We start from the raw sequence: 20479 nt of genomic DNA, 5'->3' as shown, positions 1-20479 counted from the left end.
GTTTAGCAGTACCACTCTTGAGTTACCTAATGTAGATGACTCCTTGATTCTAGCAGCTGTTTTCAGCACTATTTTGATTAGATGTGCCTAATTATATAGGTACATTATTGAAAATGTCTGCTAGGACAAGATAGCCATCTGCACTAAGGATTGCAATGGTGATGCTGAACTGGCATGAGCACCAGGAGGAATTTTTAGTGAATTCCTTGGCGTAGGAACTGTATTTCTCCATTGTTCTTCATCTGTCAAGCTTAGAATGTTTAGTTAACATAGATCTCAAATGTAGTAGTACTCTCTGTACCCTGTCAAAATGCTGAACATGTAAACTTAGTGAATCACTCTTAGAGGTGAAATTTTGTAATATTGCTCAAAAATAATTAATTGTTCAAAAATAATTAATTGTAAGACAAGGAGTTTTGTTTTTAAATTTTTCCGATATATCAATGACTTTAGATTCCACAGCAGGGAATGGGGTACTAACGAAAGCCACAGTTCCCATCTATGCAACAGGAGTCCTTACATGTTATATTCAGGTAAGAATGACTTTTAAAAAACATATCGGTATTAAAATGTAGCACTCACTCTACAGCTCTTTAGTTTACATTCAAACTTCAGACTGTAAAAGAGGGTGAACAGGTTACCATGATAAGTGTCTAAGATGATTTCTGATATAAACAGCAAAAACCCAATAATCTTTAATCTCTGGATAAAGATTGATTTATAATTGGATAGCCATCCTATTTTTGTTTGACGATAAACACATTTTAATGTTTTAGCCTTACTCAGCTTTATGATGTATAAAAGAATTGAAAGATTTTATTTTCAAAATAAGGGTATTTTTCTTTTAACCTTCAAAATGTGGATTTTTTTCTATCCTTGAAAACTTTTAGGTGATTGTGGCCATGTCTGCAGTGGGGAAATTTTCCCATAACAAATGCTAGTCTGTCATCACAGTTCTGATGAACTAATGTTGGCATTGAAAGCTCTAACATACACAAGACTTTCAAATGGACATTATATAGAGTCATTTAGTCAGTTCTGAAATCAGGTATGGTCAAAACAGTTGTAAAAACAAATTGAATTGAGAGCGATATTTTCCCCCCACACTAGGTTTCCACTTATACAAATATTGAGTCAGCTAAATCAGTGGATAAAGCCATGGGAAGGAGGGATTGTAAATTTTTCAAGTGTAGAAGAGGCTTGGATGTCTAGATTTGACAGATACCATGTGAGGTAGTAAAATTTTGACTTATTTTTCCCCTTCAAATAAACTAGAAATCTTCTGGGTATTTTGTTGGCCTTTCTTTAACTAAAGTATTTGAGCCAAAAGATGTCTCTTTGGGTGTGTCTTTTAACAGAGGGATGTAAATTAGACACTTTGAAATTGCAAATGAAGCCGGGATTTGAATTTCTCATATTTTATTTGCATAATCGTTTCATGGCACTCTTTCAAAAAAGCGCTATTTCGAAAGTGAAACCGCAGTCTAGACAAGATTCTTTCTAAAATAGAAGCCTTTTTCAAAAGATCCTGTAAACCTTTGAGGTTTACAGGATCTTTTGAAAAAGGCTTCTGTTTTCGAAATAGCATTTTTTCAAAAGAGCACCATGGCATGATTATGCAAATAAATCATGGGAAATTCAAATACCGGCTTCATTTGCAATTTTGAAGTGTCTAATTTACATCCCTCTGTCGAAAGATGTACCCTTAAGGATTACATCCCATCATTCTAATGACTAAGAAACTCTCCTAAAACATATGAGTCATTCATTAAAAGGACTCTAGAAAACTGAGGACCATATTTGAAATAATTAAGGTTGAAATAAGTACAGATATTCTTCAGAGAGAGAGAACCCCTTTCAAATTTTATTTATACATAATAAGCAAACCTTTACAGATTACCTTTAAAGACTACAGTAGGCGTTTTTTCTTTTTTTGTGAATTTGCAACAAAGTGAATGAGATCTGCTCCAGTGGCATCTTTGGTTTATCATAACTTGTGCATTTTTTTCATTATTGTGGGTCACTTTTCTATTTATTGATTATTGGATGACTGTCTCATTTTTCACTGAGTTTCTCCCATGTTAGGGAAAAGTTGTAAAATCCAAATTTAAAACCTTTGCAGCATAAAAACTTTGCCGTAATGTTCTTTTACAGTGTTGAGGTGAAAAAAGTAACTTTTGTCCACCAAAACCTGGGATCACAAGGCAAACGTACATTTATTAGGACGGTGCTTAACTTTAATATTATATAGCACTGTTATGCTTATGCTAACAAATACCATTCTTGTGGATTTCTTGGTATTTTTTTTTATTTTAGAATGTTGAGAGTAGGCTAGTTCTATCTTCAGTCTAGTCAAAATAGGCTTGCTGTCTATCAAGTTAATGCAAAAAGTCAGCAAACTGATTCAAATTATCAGACTTCTATTATCCAAATACTTGACGAATTATTTAGTTGCTTTGGTGTGTTGCTGCTGGTAAAAATCGGAGTAGTTCCAAATATTTAAGGTATAGTTTTCAGAAACATTATATAGGTGGAGTTGGTAACACCGTATATTATTAAAGTTGTCCAGAAATTCCCATTATAAGACTCTGTTTTCAGTTGCGTATAACTATGAACTATTAGCTGTTTGCGCTTATATTTCTCATTTAGAATGTCTGTCTGCCTCAGACTTCTTCATTTAAATTTCAACCAAAACGTTTGCAAGAATGAAAGTACAGGTTGGGTCTTTAAACTTTCCTTGTCCAAGAACATCTGTGATCTGGCATTCATGGGTGCACCAGGGCTGGAGCACTCAGTGAGAAGCTAGGCCCTGTGCTCAGGAATTCCTACCCCACCCTTCCAGAGCTCCCCAGATAGCTGATTTGTGGCATTCAAGCTTAGAGAGGGAGAGGACCAGGGATGAGGGGCACTCAGGGGAAGTGGCAGAGCAGCTGCAGAGCACAGCCTCACAGGAGCCAGGAGTGCAGCCTAGTCTAGCAAATTCCTTGGTGCCAGACAGGGGAGGTTCAATCTAGTTGTTTTGCCCATATTAAAAAAAAAAAAATCAGGTGACATTTCATTTGAAAAGCCCTAGCATCGGAGCTTTGGAGTGGAGTAGCCTTTCAAGGATGTGCCTTTTTGCCCTCTGTCTCAAAATTTGGCCAAGTAATAATCCTTTGAAACATCTCAATTTGCACATGCAAAGTAGAAGCTTCTTTGCTTTTATTGATGCTAGGCAACTTTTTAACTCTTCACGGGTGGCCGCTAATTTTGTTTCCCACTTGCTGGATGGTTGTTTTGAGACCCAGAGGAATGGGTAGTGAAATTTATTTGCAGAAGTACTGAGCACTGCCACTGAAATCAGTAAAAACTGTTCTTTGAATATATTAAGTATTGTATAATGCTAAGTACTCTACTCTTTTAAAAAAAAAAAAAAACAGGTCCTAGGTGTTTGAGTTGGGCACCAAAATTAGTGGAAACTTGTGACATTAGTCTTTGTTCTTCTTCGAGTGCTTGCTCCTGTCCATTCTGATTAGGTGTACGCGCGCCGCGTGCACGGATTCCGGAGCTTTTTTCCCTTAGCAGTATCCATAGGGCCAGCAGGGAGCCCCCTGGAGTGGCGCCGGTATACCGGTGCATATATACCCCTGCTGGCCCTCCCACCCCTCAGTTCCTTCTTACCGCCCGTGACGTGACGGTAGCTGGAGCAGTGCTTCAGGCTATTGCCTATCTCTTAGCAGCTTATCTCTTATCCGTTGTATTATAGTTTGCAGTTGTAGTTTCTTATCTAGTTAAGTAGTTGTTAAGTATTGTAAATAGTTATTTAGATAAGGGAGCAGTGGAACCCTCCCGCGAGGGGAGGGCATGCCAAGGCCCCAGGGCTTCAAACCCTGTGCCTCCTGCTCCAAGCCTATGCCCTGCGGAGATCCTCATTCTGACTGCCTAACGTGTCTGGGCGAGGCACATCGAGCTGAAAGCTGCTCTATCTGTAAGAGCTTTAAGCCCAGGACTAAGGAGGAGAGGGATTTCCGGCTGAAACTCCTGCTAATGGATTCGGCACTGCAGCCTCAGGGCGAGGAGTGGCCTCACTCTGCCTGCAGCGCACGGACGGCGGCACCGTCGGACAGCAGGGCACCGAGGCGCAGATCGCCGTCACCGGTGCCGAGGGCCTCCAAGAGCTCGAGGGGACGCTCGGCAGAGAGGAGTACCCAGAAGGTGCGCCCTAAGGAGGGGTACCTTTCTTCTAAGTCCTCTAGAAAGAGGCACAGCCTGGACAAGGGCGAGAGCCCTGGACAGCCCGTGGGGCTAGGAGAGGTCCGTCGGCCCTACACCCCAGAAACTTTTGAGGCGGCCCGAGACCTCATTCACATGGCTGTGGATGAAGGGGAGGGCCCGGTGCCGCAGGAGCGGACCGCGCCGGCGCCGGCCTCAAGTGCCCCCCAGCAGGACAGGGCCAGGTCGTGGGACCCTCTGGGCGAAGGGCAGGCCTCGGCCCAGCAGCAGCAGTTTCCCCCGGTGCCGGGGAGAACACCGGCACCGGAGCCGGAACGAACACCGGCACCGACCCCGGGCCCACTCCCGACGGCACCAGCAGCGACTCCGGGAGCGTGTGGGCTCGCAACGCCGACGGCGCAGGGTCCGGTGCCGCAGACGGCTCCCTGGGCGGTGCAGGGCCCCGCACCGTACTACGCGCCACCTGCGGTGCCGCAACAGGCGCCCCGCACGGCACCGACGCTGATGCCTCTCCCGGCACCGATCCCTGCTTACTCCTTGGGAGCACAGCAGCAGAGCGCGGCACCGATGCACGTGACGGCACCGGAGGGGTACGCACCGGCCTATCAGATGCATCCGGGCGCGGTACCGCTGCAGCAAAGGCCTCCACTCATGCCACCACCGGCACCGCGTGTGGTGCACAGGGGCAAGCCATCGGCCATGGCAGAACAACGTAGGGTGCAGGCTTCATCGGCCCCTCCCTGGTCAGCATCAGAGTACTCTTCGGAGTCGGAGGCTGAGTCAGTGGCTTCGACCGGGCCCTCATATAGGTCGTGGCCCCGCTCGTCGGTCAGATCATCTCACCGGGAGCCTATGGTCCAGCAGCAGTCGCAGGGGCAACCCCAGTGGGCTTTCTGGACGCCCTGGGCATACCATCAGGCCCAGGGGCCTCCCCCTACGGGGCCGGCAGCGGGGTCATCTCGAAGAAGTAGCACCCCATCTGCCACCCCCTTGACAGCCCCCCTGCCTGGAGGTGGCTCGCCCATGGCGTCAGGGCCGAGACCCCCGGTTATTGGCTAGGGGGAACCAGGGGCACAGATGACCGAGGAGGCAATCCCCTCAAGGGACTTCTTGTCGTCCTCACCAGACGAGGCCCTGGCCGACCCCGCACCTCAGCCCCCGTCTATGGACTCCAGGGCGCACCAGGAGTTGCTCCGAAGGCTGGCAGTCAATCTTGCGGTCCAGCACAAGGAGGTTCACGAGGACTTAGATCCGATGGTGGACATCATAGCGGCAGCAGGCCCTGGTCGAGTGGCGCTCCCACTGAATAAAATGGTGGACAAGCCGTCTAAAACCCTGTGGCAGATGCCGGCCTCTATTGCACCGACCCAGAAGGGGTCGAGAGAAGATGCTATGTACCCCAGGAGGGGCATGAGTATCTTTTTACCCACCCAGCTCCGGGATCCATAGTGGTTCAGGCCGCTGGGCAAAAGGAGTGCCAAGGGCCTCCAGGCCCCACCCCGAAGGCAAAGGAGATTGGACCTGCTTGGCCGGAAGGCCTATGCCACGGGGGACCTCCAGCTACGTATAGCTAACCAGCAACTGATGCTGAGGCGTTATGCTTTTAACACATGGGCATCGATGCAGAAATTTGCCAGCCAGCTTCCTCCCGAATCCCGCCAGGAATTCAGGGCCTTGACGGAAGAGGGGCAAGCAGTGGCGCGTACCTCTCTCCAGGCGGCCTTGGACGCAGCCGATTCGGCAGCCCGCACCATGGCCACAGGGGTGGTGATGAGGCGTAGTGCCTGGCTGCAGGTGTCTGGCATCCCACCCGAGGTGCAGACCACTATCCAGGACCTGCCCTTTGAGGGGCCGGCCTTGTTTTCAGAGCAGACTGATTCCAAGCTGCATAGTCTGAAGGACTCAAGGGCAACCCTGAAGTCGCTAGGGATACATACCCCAGCACCTCAGAGGCACTCTTTCCAGGCTAGACCCTACCCTAGAAGGGGGCAGAACAACGACAGGGGTTGCAGGAGAGGCCGCAACAATAGCCGCCCTGACCTCTTCAGAGGCAGGCGTAGGGGCCCTCGGTCAGACTCTGAGAGAAGCTCAGGGCCGTCTCCCGGTCACCAAACTAAGCCCTCATTTTGAAGGTACGCCAGAGAGCAGAGTACCAGTAGCGCCTATCTGTCCGCCCTTTGGGGACCATCTTTCCCTATTTTACCAGGGATGGTTAAAGATCACGTCGGACCGTTGGGTCCTAGACCTGGTGAAGCAGGGATATACTATCCCCTTCCTTTCCTACCCTGCCTCCCATCCCCCAACCTCGTCCCTTTTCAGGGACCCCTCTCACGAGACACTCCTTCGGCAGGAGGTGTCCAACCTGTTGATGCTAGGGGCCATAGAAAGGGTGCCTCCAGACGTAAGGGGAAAGGGTTTCTACTCCCGCTACTTCCTAGTACCCAAGGCAAAAGGGGGTATGCGTCCCATACTAGACCTCCGAAACCTGAACACCTTTATAAGGAAGACAAAGTTCAGGATGGTGACGCTAGCCTGCATCATCCCATCGCTCAGAAAGGGGGACTGGTATGCTGCTCTCGATTTAAAGTACTTCCACATTTCAATTTTTCCAAGTCACAGAAAATTCCTCCGGTTCACGGTGGGACAGGACCACTTCCAGTTTACGGTCCTCCCCTTTGGACTGTGTACAGCCCCGAGAGTTTTTACCAAATTTATGACGGTGGTAGCCGCATTCCTGAGGCGGCACAGGGTCCAAGTGTTCCCATACCTGGACGACTGGCTCATAAAGGGCAAGTCTTGAGAACAAGTACTGGACCATGTCTCGAGGGCCAGGGCTCCATTCGAGGGTCTCGGCCTCCTCATAAACGAGGCCAAATCACTGCTAGAGCCCACGCAAGTCATAGACTTTGTGGGGGCCCATCTGGACTCGCCTGTAGGCAAGGCGTCCCTACCGAAAGACAGATTTTCGACCATTCAATCGCTGGTAGTGGGGCTGCAGGAGTTCCCGACTACGACGGCGAGGACCTGCATGAGGCTGCTAGGCCACATGGCGGCGGGCACTTACGTGGTCCAACACGCCAGGCTACGCACGTGCCCGTTGCAGGGGTGGCTCAAGGTAGCGCACAACCCCTTGAGGTCGCCGCTGGATGCGGTGGTAACTATCCCTCAGGACATTCTGCGCTCGCTGGACTGGTGGAAGGACGCGAGCACGGTGTGTGCGGGGGTCCGATTCACCAAGCCGTCCCCGTCTGTGCAGCTGGTCACGGACGCTTGGGATGGGGCGCTCACCTGGGCAACCTCAGGACACAAGGTACGTGGTCAACAGGAGGAGGCTCACCTCCATATAAATATCAAGGAGCTGCGGGCGGTCAGGTTGGCCTGCAGGGCGTTCCTTCCCCACTTACAGAACAGAGTGGTGGCGGTGCTGACAGACAACACTACGGCCATGTTCTATATCAACAAACAGGGTGGGGCGGGTTCCTCTCCCCTGTGCCGGGAAGCCCTAGATCTATGGGAACTGTGTATAGCCCACAGCATTTTCCTGGAGGCGTCTCACCTCCCAGGAACCAGGAACGGGCTAGCGGACAGGCTCAGCCGTTCAATCCAGGCGCACGAGTGGGTGCTAAGGGGGGATGTACTTCACGAGGTCTTCCAGAGGTGGGGGTTTCCCCGCCTGGACCTGTTCGCAACCCTGAGCAACGCCAAGTGCGGGGAGTTCTGTTCGTACATGGGGCACGGTCAGGGCTCTTGGGGAGATGCGCTGCAGGCCCAGGGGCCTACTCTATGCCTTCCCCCCCATTCCCTCTGATCCACGACACACTCCTCAGAGTGCAGAGGTTCAGGGCTCGGGCCATCCTGATAGCGCCAGTATGGCCTCGACAGTACTGGTTCACCACTTTGCTGGATCTGACTGTGGAGGGCCCACTCAGGCTACCCCTAGTGCCAGATCTAATCACTCAGAGCTGTGAGGCCGGGGTGGCACTCCACCCGAGCCTTCCATCTCTCTACCTAGCAGCGTGGCTCCTCAGTGGCTCTTAGTGACAGAGCGAGCCTGCTCTAGAGCAGTCCAGGAGGTCCTCTTAGAAAGTAGAAAGCCGTCCACTAGAGCTCTTTACGAGGCTATGTGGAAGAAGTTTACTTCCTGGCTGGAGGGCAGGACGCTCGCTCCAGGTGAAGGGGCGGTTCCGACTGCCCTGGAGTTCCTTCTCCACCTGCGGAAACAGGGCCTGGCCACAGCCTCCCTAAGGGTGTACCTGGCGGCCATAGCGGCCTTCCACGTCGGGGGGGGGGCAAAGGTTTATCTTTGCCAACCCCTTGGTTAAAAGGTTTCTAAAGGGAGTCGACAGGTTGATGCCATATGAGAGGCCTACGGTACCGGCGTGGGACCTTAACCTGGTCCTGACTGCCCTTATGAAGCCCCCGTTCGAGCCCCTAGCTTCATGCTCCCTGACACATCTGTCTTATAAGGTAGCTTTCCTTGTGGCCATTACCTCGGCCAGGCGGGTGTCTGAGCTTAAGGCTCTCACCTCAGAACCACCTTACACGGTGTTTTTTAAAGACAAGGTGAGGTTGCGTCCACACCCGGGGTTTCTTCCCAAGGTGGTCTCACACTCCCACATGTCCCAGGATATTTACCTGCCAGTGTTTTACCTCAAGCCACACGCGTCGCCCAGGGAACAGGCTCTGCACTGCCTGGACGTTAGGAGGGCGTTGGCTTTTTATATAGATAGGACACGAGAGTTTCGTAAGTCAAATCAATTGTTTATTTCAGTGGCGGAAAGGATGTATGGTCAGCCAGTCTCGACGCAGCATATATCCTCGTGGATTACTTCCTGCATTCGACTGTGCTACAAGGGCGAGGGTAGACCACCGCTGCGCATAACTGCACATTCCACTAGAGCCCAGGCGACGTCGGCGGCGTTTCTGGCTTGCGTGCCGATCTTGGAGATCTGCAGGGCAGCAACCTGGTTATCAGTGCACACCTTTGCAGAGCATTATGCAATCACGCAGCTGGCCAGGGAGGATGCTGCTGTCAGGACGGCAGTTCTGTGTTCTGCAGAATAACAAGATAATACTTAGTCACCTACCAACCCCGCCTCCAGAGGGGGGACACGGCTAGGGACTCACCTAATCAGAATGGACATGAGCAAGCACTCGAAGAAGAAGAAGAGGTTACTTACCTCGTAACTGTAGTTCTTCGAGATGTGTTGCTCATGTCCATTCTGCATCCCACCCACCTCCCCGTCTCGGAAGGAGCCGGCAAGAAGGAAATGAGGGGTGGGAGGGCCAGCAGGGGTATATATGCACCGGTATACCGGCGCCACTCCAGGGGGCTCCCTGTTGGCCCTATGGATACTGCTAAGGGAAAAAAGCTCCGGAATCCATGCACGTGGCGCGTGTACACCTAATCAGAATGGACATGAGCAACACATCTCGAAGAACTACAGTTACGAGGTAAGTAACCTCTTCTTCATCAGCTCCCCACAAGGGAAAGACAGATGGTCAACATTTGGGTACTACAGGACTGAGCACCATGAAAAGTCCACAAGCAAATTAATAATTCTGTCTTCAGGGCAAGGTTGGCACCATAAATGGAATAGTGAGAAGAAAACAAAATATTGAATAGCTGCTCATTATTTGATCATCCAACAAAAATTCTCTGATGCGCTGTATCAGAATGTATATGGGTAGAGCCGTGAAAATCTACAGATATCCACTTTAGATCTGCAGGTATCCGCATCTGTGGATGTGAATGTGGAATAACCACAACTTATTTGTGTGTCTGTGGATACAGATTTTGCATGTAGAACCCTGTACATTTTTTCAAATCCACAGATCAATACAGATATCCACGATTCATTTTTATGGATACTAATGTGGATGCAGATACAAATTTTGTATCTGTACAAAGCTCTGTATTTGGGAGGCAAATTAAAAAAAACATAATTCTGGTCTTTCCCAGCTTTTCAGAGCTTGGCTTTGCATCCTCAGTAATGGGGTGAGGGTCTAAATATGGGGAGTTGTATGTAATGAAAGATGTATACTGATTAGTACATGCTTATGGCCAGAAGGTAAGATATTCTTGATACCTAATTAGAACACTTAATATTGCTTAATCCAAAGCATATTAATTTAGCTTTTTGTTAATGAAAAGGCAATTAAAGAGCAAGTCTTAGTCGGAACTGTTTCAAGTTAAAAATTAATCTGTGCATGCATGTAGAGACTGAAGGAAAGACATTTATTGCATGTATTTTGAAAGGGATATGGGTAAATAGACAAAAAAATTCAGAAACTATGAAAAATAGTTGGATATTGTTTAAATTGTTTCATTGAGTTTGTTAAAATAATGGTTTTACTTTGGTTATGAATATTAGAATGAATAAATAAATAGTTAAAGGTAAGGGATATTAGTCAATTAAAATTTTACTTTATCCATTCTGTGTTGTCCTTGCCTTCAAATTTAAATTTTCAAGTGACTTCACAGCATAACCTATAAAACTAAAATTCACATTGCATGCTTTCTTTTAGGAAGATGACCGCAAACTATTAGTTGGGTTCTTAGAAGACGTGATGACTATGCTTTCATTATCACATGCTCCTCTTGATAGCCTGAAGGCTTCTTTTGTGGAACTGGGGTAAAGTATATAACATAGAATTGATTTTAAATGGTTTAAAATTTTTCATAATGTACTGTCAGCTGTAAGTGTAATTGCAACAAAAGATCAAGTGAATTAGGGATATAAATCAGGTTTACTTGATTAGTTTAGAAAGCTACTCTGTTTAATGCAGTATCTACTGTAAGATTAAACAAGAATCTATTCTATAGTTGAATATTTCAGTAAATATTTTTGCGCCTTCTGTAGCTTGAATGCTTTTGTCGTTGTAAATTGTTCATAACCTAAAGTTTTCCTGAAGTTTCTTTTCAAAGACTTAATTGTATGATACAGCCCATTTTTCCACAATCAGTAAAGCTGACTGTAAACAAGGCTTGCACGATGAATGTTTTTGAAGTTTAAGTGTTTAAGAGTGCACATTTCTGTATGCTACTGTAGACTGTCTTCGCAATTTATAATCAGACCCACTCTACACTTAGTGTTAGCTTGACTATTATTTTCTTTTAGTGCAAACCCAGCATACCATGAGCTGCTGTTAACTGTACTGTGGTATGGAGTTGTCCATACTTCAGCTCTTGTTCGTTGCACAGCTGCTAGAATGTTTGAGGTAAGTGATTATCAAAACTGTTACACTGCAATTTTAGACTATGTGTAGTAAAAAATCATATTGGTATCTGAAAACATATGTATTGTGATCAACTGACGTGTCTGAATAGGTTGTGTACTGTGTGATGGAGCAGCAATGTGTTGTACTCTTTTGGTTTTGCCTCTGTTACATATTCAAGTTAATTAAATATTGATGTTTTATCAACTGCTTGCAAGACATTTTTATAGCAATTTGTGTATTCATCTTTGTTCTGCTATTGTCTTTGGTATTAAATTTCATCTTTGCATGCTGAAAACTGTTGATTTGAATATGAGAAATCATTTCAGTGCTCAACTCTGTGTTCAAACCAGTTTTAAACTTGTCAGATTAGGAAATGGGCTTGCATAAGTCTATATGTAAGCTTTGCATGCATATCTTGGACTTGTTGATCTGTTCTTTTTGGGACTTGAACACACTTATTTCACTGATAGCAACACTTACAGGTTAACTATATTCAGAGCCTCATTCCTATACTCTAAGGCTTCAGAATTATATTGCAAGCCAATTTCTATCATTGCCTGACATTGAGAGAAAATAATATGCATAGTCAATAGTATTCATAATATGTTGCTTTATCATTTTATATTTGTCATATGAAGTTACAGAGTAACTCTTGTGAGCTCTCCTCTGTTTCCATACTGTGCAAATTCATAGATATTCTATAGAATCACTAAGTTTGCCTGAATTTGTTTACTATGTCCTTAGCCATCAAATCTAAAAATATCAGAAGAAAAGAAATACAGGATAGGAAATCCCAAATATCTTTCTCGGTTGCTGAATTTACAGGGATTTTGTGCCTCCTGGATCTGAAAAGTGTATTTATCTCTTTATAATTGCACTTATTCTTTATGCATGAGACTTCGGTACTTCAACTCTGTCTTTGTAATACAGGTTGAACCTCTCTAGTGCAGATCTCTCTGGTCCAGAATCATCCGTGATCCAGCTAACTAAAATCATTCTGGATGTCCATTTTTCATGGGCGTGGCAAGTTTCCTGCAGTCCCATAATGTTTGTTTACAGCCCCCAGTCCTAGCTCTCATTGTTCTGTTCTGTAGTTTACCCTAAATGTCCTCTAACAGCTCAGTAAGCAGTCGAAGTGTTGGGAATGCTGCTAGATAATATTGACCTCCTGTAGTCTGGAAAAATCTCTTATTCTGAACCAGTCAAGTCCCAAGGGTGCCGTACTAGGGAGGGTCAACCTGTATATTACTATGGGGTACCACATGAGGACAGAGATCACCACACTTGGATCCAGATGAAGAATCAGAGTCTAAATCTGCTCTGAGTAGTAAAAAATTAAATTATAACCATGTTTTAATATAACTATCTCATCACTAGCCAAAATAATGCTTCTATTAATACTCTCCCCACCCGTTTAATGAAAGTCAAGTAGCAAAAAAGCTTTGTTTTACTACATGACATATTTTTATTTAATTATACCCCTGCAATTCCTGCTTTTCCATTTGGTCTAAATCAGTGTTCCTCAAAGTGGGCTGTGAGCCCAATTTGGGAAAGCAGCTAGTGGGTCCCTGTGCTTTGTTTACCTAAAGGGGCTATAGCCACGGATCTTTATGGCTCCTATTGGCTCCGGTTTGCCGTTTGCAGCCAAGGGAGCCATGAGAAGCTTTCCACAGTTCGCATTGGCTGGAAACAGTGAATCAGACTCTGTTGGAGCTGAGAGGCTCTGTGGCTAGGGTCCCTTTAGGAAAACAAAGCATCAGGGGCTTAGTAGCAGCTTTCCTAAAATGGGCCTACAGCCCACTTTCAGAAACACTGGTCTTAAATGTATTGTACTGAGTAGGGTTATGAATCCACCTAGAACGGTGAACTCATAACTGTGGTAAGGATCCACCCTCTGATCACTGTTGTACTGATGATGCTTTAGAACTCAACAGAACCTTACGTTAGCAAATAGTCCTACGGGTGAACCAGGAAGCCCTGTTACTGGTTTGGGGGTGGGGGGGGGGGGGACCGTCTAAAGACCAGCCTGTGCAAGCTTGGTTAAATGACTTAATCAGTTTGTGCTTTTTCCACTTTAGACATTCCCATCATTAAAGCATTTTCAGATAGTCTAAAATATTATGCAACCATTCTCCTTGTCTTAGCTTTTGGAATATTGGAGCTTTATTCCTCTTTGCTTGCTAGACGCCCTAGGCAACATCTTTGGACGACCTCCGTTATAAAAGGCTGCATCCTGAACTGTAATGTTTCTTCCAAACAACAAATAAAGGACAAAATAAGTGATTTTTGAACAGTCTGTATTGTCTGACATTCTTTCCCTGCTATAATTCATGAAGTGCAGAGCCTATGCTGCTAAACAAAAAATATACTGTTTTCTAATTATATCACCTTTTCCTAAATCTCAGAAACATGTACGTAGATATCGCATGCTCACATAAATATTTGTGGTGAGATCTTTATTTTTGCTCCAATACCTGTCCTTTGTGTAGGAGGGCTGGATCCTCAAAGCCCTGATTCTGGCCATTAGAGCATCAATACTTATTAGCCAGGATGGGTAGGAATGTTTGTCAGAGGCTGGGAATGGATGACAAGAGAGGAATCACGTGATGATTTCCTGTTATGTTCACTCCCACTGGGGCACCTGGCGTTGGCCACTGTTGGAAGACAGGATGCTGGGTTAAATGGACCTTTAGTCTGATCCAGTATGAACATTCTTATGATCCCTCCACACAAGGCACTGCAGAAGACAGTAAGGTGCCTTCTGCAGATACTGTCTTAACTTGCTAGAAGGGGCCAAACCACTGCTGCAGTATCGCAGAGGTTCTGTGCTGTGCAGTGCAGTGTCCCATGGAACAGCCTTGAAAGGATGCTGCAACTTGGACAGACCTCAAGTTACACTGAGCCCTTAGAATAATCCAATATTGGGAGAGTACAAAAGTAACTTAAAGCCACCATAGCGTCCGCAACCTTAGCATTCTTGGATTGAGAGTCTTGTGCTGCATCTCTTCAGGCTTAGTATGTATAAATAGACATATTTATGACCGCTATAAAGAAATTAAAACAAAGTCAGTTCTAAGTATTGTGTTATATGCTGAATATTATCTGGCTTCCTCCTTTCTGCTATTTCTGTGCTTTTAATTGTTAACATTTTGTCAGTAACTTCCAGTTTTGAATGTTAACCCAAATTTGACTGGCACTGGTTTGAACACTATTTATGTATAGTTGGGTTATGAACTTTGTTGGTCTGTGTGATAGGTTCTAGTTCAGGAACAGTTATAATTCAAATATAAATCATAAAAAATCAACATATCTTTTTCCTTCATTGGAAAATACATTTTACTGGCAGTGTATCTGCTCAAATTGTGATCATGTTTTCTGTTCCCTAATAATGTCAGTCACAAATTTTCTTGTCATTAGTACATTTCCTTAATACTTTTATTTTTAAAAATTTGCAATTGGTAAAGAAAGTCATATTTATACATTATAGAAATTAAAAGTAAAAAGTGAACATATTAAATGGGAAAATTGTCATCTTAAACACTGACTGAAAGTAGTTAATCTTAATTCAACAAACTGGCAATTGCTTAAAGGTAATTTGAAGAGCTGTATTTAAGATGAGCATTTCAATGCTTTTCAATTGACTTCACAGTCAATGATGAAAATAATAAGTATTTAATGTTATTGTGTACTTGAAAACATCCAGTTGTTTGTGCTTTGGGGGATTGTTTTTAGTGTTGATCATCAAATTTTAGATTAAAGAAACTCCATGTTTCTGCCCAATGGATAATAATCAGTGTAGGAAGTCACTTTTCTATATAGTTGTAACTTGTAAAATTATCCTGAATTATTTATGGAATCTAAGCTCCACACTTCTACCACCACTGTTCAATAGATGTATAAAAACACTCACAAATATAGGATTCAAGCCTTACACTACTGCACTTACTGGGAAAGCCAATCTTCTCTCTATTTCACCATTGACTTGAGAGTCTGATCAAGAGGGATTCTCAAAAGTAGCCACTCCTCGGCGCAACTGGACCAACCCGGCAGCACCCTAGCTGCTCTGCCCCAGGTGTCCCCAAGTCAGACGCTGCTGATACTGACCAGCAGCTGACTCCAGGAAGCCCGAGGCAGAACTGCTCTGCCCCGGGCTTCCTGGAGTCAGCCACTGGTCAGTTTCAGCAGCGGCTGAATCGGGGACACCTGGGGTGCTGCCCGGTTGGTCCCGCAGCCCCCAGGGCCAGCGCTAGGGGACCTACCCGGCAGCGCCCCCAGCTGCTCTGCCTCCGGCTTCCCCGATTCAGCCGCTGGTCAGTTTTAGCAGCGGCTGAATCGGGGAAGCTGGGGGCAGAGCAGCTCCAATGGTCTGGCTGCCCGGAGCACTTCCGGGTTCCTGATGGTGCCGGACTGTCAGATGCCGGACCATCGGAGTTTTACTGTATCATGCATGAGCTTTCGTGGGCACAGCCCACTTCTTCAGATGACCAGAGTTTTAGTGTTAGTGTTGATATATATTTCAATTGTATTGGCATGAGGAAATAAGTACATAGAGCATAAAAAACATTTGTACACTTTGCGGTGTACACCACCATTCCCACTGCTTCTTGGGCTCTTAGGGCACGTCTACACAGCAGGGCTAAAGCTGAAATAAGCTACACAACTTGAGCTATGTCAGTTGCGTAGCTTAAGTCAAAATAGCTTTTTTTGTCTTTTGGCGCTGTCTACACAGCAGGAAGTCTTCCCCTACTCCTTGTACAATGAGGGTTACAGGAGTCAGAGCAAGAAGTCCTCCAGCTCAACATTATATTGAAATAACTGTTTGCTGTGTAGATTCAGACTGTTATTTTGGAATAACGTCAGTTATTTTGAAATAATGCTGTTCTGTAGACACAGCCTTGGAAGACATTTAGGGGTAAATTGGAACTAACACTTTATGGGACTGTGGGAAACTTGGCCACACCCATGTTAAGTGGATATCCGGCTAACCAAAGTCATGCTGGATCACAGATGTTGCCGGACTACAGAGGTTCAGCCTATACGTTGGTGGAGTCCAGTGTACTGTTAGCATATTCTAAGTAGTAACTTAGTATGTATTTTTCTAGTTGGGCTAAAAATAAAACTAATTAGAAAAAATGTAATGTCTCCTAATAATTATAATTCTCAAAATAAAATTTAGACGTCTATATCTGGAAGCTTTAATTTTAAATACTTTAATTCCATTTCCATGAAAGCAGCAAATAAGATGGGTCAAATTTAGGCACCTAAGAACTGAGAAACACCAAAATGCAGAAATAGGCTCTAATGGAGGGTTACACTATGCTTTAATATCAGAGGGGTAGCCGTGTTAGTCTGAATCTGCAAAAGCGGCGAGGAGTCCTGTGGCACCTTATAGACTAACTGAAGTGTAGGAGCATAAGCTTTCGTGGGCAAAGACCCACTTCGTCAGATGCATCTGACGAAGTGGGTCTTTGCCCACGAAAGCTTATGCTCCTACACTTCAGTTAGTCTATAAGGTGCCACAGGACTCCTCGCCGCTTATGCTTTAATAGTATGCTATAAATAGTTAAACTTGCCCTATACCCACGTGTCCTTTCTTTATGCTCTGGTGTCACTGTTCATTTGGTAAAGGCAAGACTTGTAATTTGCTACTTGATAGAAGTTGAAATATACAGTGTAGTTGTAGTCGTGTCCGTCCCAGGCTCTTTCAGAGAGACAAAGTGGATGAGATAATATCTTTGATTAGACCAACTTCCTCACCCACCTGATTATTGAAACGTTCAGAAGATGTGTTAGAGCTTGCTCAGTAGGTACAGTTTAGCATTCTGCATTTTATATACTATGAAGTAGCCAGGGTGGGGTAAGGTTTTGTGGGACCTAAGGCCAAAGCAAATAGAGGTCCCTATCCACCTCTCTGCCTTTAGTAGCCCTGCTACTGTGGTGCTCCTGCTAAGTAAATAGGGTCAGAACCCAGGGCTTGCTTCACCTCCAGCCAGGGAACAGGTATGGGGATGGGTAAGGCCTGCTCCCCAACTACAGCACCCGGCAGGCAGAGTGGGGCCAAGCTCTCACTGCCTGACTCTGCTCCCCAGCTGTGTGCTGGGTGGACAGAGCAATGTAAGCCCCAGAACCCTGACTCAGCTTTTGGGCTGGCATGTTGAGTGTGCAGGGACCCTTGTGCACAGGCCCTGTTAACCCAGTGGCTAATATGCCACTGGAAGTAACAGATAAAATCATAGATTTTCTTAGATGAGGTACAAAGTAGAAGAAAAATCAAAATACTTTCACCTTTTAAATGATGCAAGTAAAATGCCTATTTGGTTAATCATTGAGGAAATTTTGGGATTGGTCATTTATGGAACAGTTTTACAGAGGTTGCTATTTGCAAAAATTAAATCTTACTAAGCAAGCAGCATACTTAGTTTAGAAAAAAGGAACTAAGGTGTGGTCACATGCCCTGTAATGACCTTTTAATTGAAAAGATTTCCAGATATTTGTGAGCATAGGAAGAAGTATTTATACACAACACATTCTAATTTGGGATTTATTGCAATAAGTACATCTACAGATTCATATTGGGAAGTATTTGAAAATCTGATAGTTAACTATCCGATTTTTACTTTCATGGACCAGCAAAGACAATTTTAGGCTGTTTAGAATTTTTCATTATGTGCCACTTAATGGATCTGGTATCTAAAAAAATTCCTAAAATATTGGGGAAAGCCTAGTGGCATATGGGAAGGTGCTTCTTATGCCAAGTTTAAAAAGTGTACAGTTTTTAACAATAGTGGTCCCACAGCTGCAGTTTAGTGTTTGAAAATTGCATTCAGTCTGGCAAAGCTGTTCATTTTGCACCTGCCCATCGTATTAGCTATGAAAAATAATCCCATTGACTTTGAATTGTATTCAATTTTGTTTGAATTGACAAACTCAAATTTGCATCACTTTGGTATTTAAAATTGTTTGCAGTCTGACAAATAACCTACAACTTAGACTGTTTCCTTTGGTGGTCATTTGAATTTCAAAATAGCAAAAAATCTACAAAATATATAGACCAAGAGACTTTGTTTGAACAGCTTTAGACAGTCCATCAGGACTGAACTGACTGCCAGACCACCTGCACTTTCTTCAGACCTCTGCATATATAAAGCGCTAGTGTAGCTGTATTTGCTTAGCTTCTAATTTTGGTTTGCTTTTTGTGTTTTTCTTTCTTTCTCTTGGTTGTGCCACTCTTCTTCCCATGGTACTGTGCTCGCTCTTTCCGTGCATCACCTGTGATACTTCCCTGCTCTGACTACTCAGCTGTTGGTGAAGGGGGTACATGAAACTCTGGTAGCTCAGAGAGTTGTCCCTGCTCTCATTACTCTCTCCAGTGACCCTGAAATGTAAGTGTACTGATCGCCTTATACATTAAGCATCCCTCTTAATACTTGTCTAGAAATAGCCATCAGTTTTCTTTAGTATTCCCATCACAAAAGTTTTTCTCATTGAAAAAAGCATGTTTCATTTAAAATAAGACCCTTTCAACTGCAGATTTAAAAACTAGATTGACTGTGCTATCTAAAAGTAAAAATTATTTTTGCAATAATCAGAAGATAATAGTTGAAGAAAATTAAATTGAAATTGAAAATTGTTACACGTATAATAATTCTCTTAATTAAATAATTAAGTTAATAAATGTTAATGTTTAATATAGTGGCAGTCACGTATACTCACAATACTTCAGATTTCAGAGGTATCAGCTTTACTGCAGTAAGTCAAATGTAGCAAATACTCCTTAGTGCTACTGCAGTTAGCTTGGGGAAAATACACACATAAACAAGAATTAAAATAGTGAAATACAAAATAATTGGTTAGCTGTACCATAATCTCTGATAAGTAACAGTCGGAATTCAATGCCCTGTGTATGCATTTCAAGGGCCAGCATACTGTTGTGATATTTCTTTCAGGATTAGGAGGGATGTTTTGCTAATCTCACTAACAGGTTGTTATCAGTAACTGCCAGAGCATGAACAAAGATTTTTAATCTTTTTAATGTCTTGTGTGAGTGACTAAATAAACAAAGGCCTGTGAGTCTGCCTGCCCATCCTCAGTCACAGCTAACCCAGTTCTCCTTCCAGTTTACCAAACCATTTTTTATTGCATGTTGACTGGTTTACAGCTGACTCTTCGAGGCATGAATGAAGCCTTAATTGACAAGCGGGTTGCTCCGGCCCTTGTTACCTTGTCCAGTGATCCTGAATTGTGAGTTTCAGACTGAGACCTTAAGTTAATCAAGTCTTTTGAGCATTTTTCCTCATCTACTTATTTTTTTTTATTTTGTCACTGCTAGAAACTAATGTATCTTAATGTACTAACTTTGAATTTTCATTACTTTTTATTGTATTCATTCCTAAGGCTAAACACAGCTTAAAGATTTTTTTTTTCCCCTCTTATAGCTCTGTCAGGATTGCCACAATTCCTGCTTTTGGTACCATCATGGAAACGGTTACTCAGAGAGAGGTAGGAATACTGCATATCAAACTGAAATATTAAGCAGCAATCAAACTATTGCTCAATCATTTAGCAGGTGGTTGAGTTTGACAAGTACAGTAATGTACTGCCAAACTGCGAGCAAGAGATACACTTATAAATTTTTTTCTCACAAAGGTGATTTTCTTAAACAATGTTAAGTTCCTAACTTCTACAACATAATAGGTTTACTATTAGGAGAAATTCTTGTTTCATACACACAACTTAATCTTGCAAAAGGATGGAAGAAGAATGTGTTAGGATTCAGGATTTTCTAATTTTATGTTCTTTATGAAGACATTTTTCATTATGGCACAGAAATCAAAAATAACAGCTTGATGGAAGTTAACTGTGAAGCTGGGAATGAAGTTTTGTTCTGAGATACTGGACAGTCTAAAAAAGAATTTTAGAACAATAACACACAGGGGTATTGGATGTTCTGGTGGATTGATGACAAGGCATTAGGACATTTTCTTGAATGAGTTCCCTTTAGTTGCAGTAAGAGAAGTATAAATTAGGAATGTTAAAATGGGTTTAA

At 44.1% G+C, this 20479-nt stretch overlaps 1 protein-coding gene across 7 annotated transcripts in view; it reads left to right on the top strand.

Annotated features, from left to right (window-relative positions):
• Positions 1-20479, top strand: part of RELCH (RAB11 binding and LisH domain, coiled-coil and HEAT repeat containing) — a 120790-nt gene that overhangs the window by 75128 nt on the left and 25183 nt on the right. For 3 of the 7 annotated variants that reach the window (XM_075921385.1, XM_075921382.1, XM_075921387.1), the window contains 5 exons: positions 454-533; positions 10741-10847; positions 11334-11433; positions 18733-18815; positions 19869-19932. In XM_075921385.1, coding sequence (XP_075777500.1) covers positions 454-533; positions 10741-10847; positions 11334-11433; positions 18733-18815; positions 19869-19932 — 434 coding nt within the window. Of the gene's footprint in view, positions 1-453; positions 534-10740; positions 10848-11333; positions 11434-18732; positions 18816-19591; positions 19675-19868; positions 19933-20479 lie in introns of those variants that run through there. The other 4 variants (XM_075921386.1, XM_075921383.1, XR_012901714.1 and 1 more) reach the window with 3 other exon arrangements.

This window comes from Pelodiscus sinensis, chromosome 2 (assembly GCF_049634645.1).
Source record: "Pelodiscus sinensis isolate JC-2024 chromosome 2, ASM4963464v1, whole genome shotgun sequence".
Taxonomy (NCBI): Eukaryota; Metazoa; Chordata; order Testudines; family Trionychidae; genus Pelodiscus; species Pelodiscus sinensis.
This window is presented reverse-complemented; position numbering and strand designations above follow the sequence as displayed.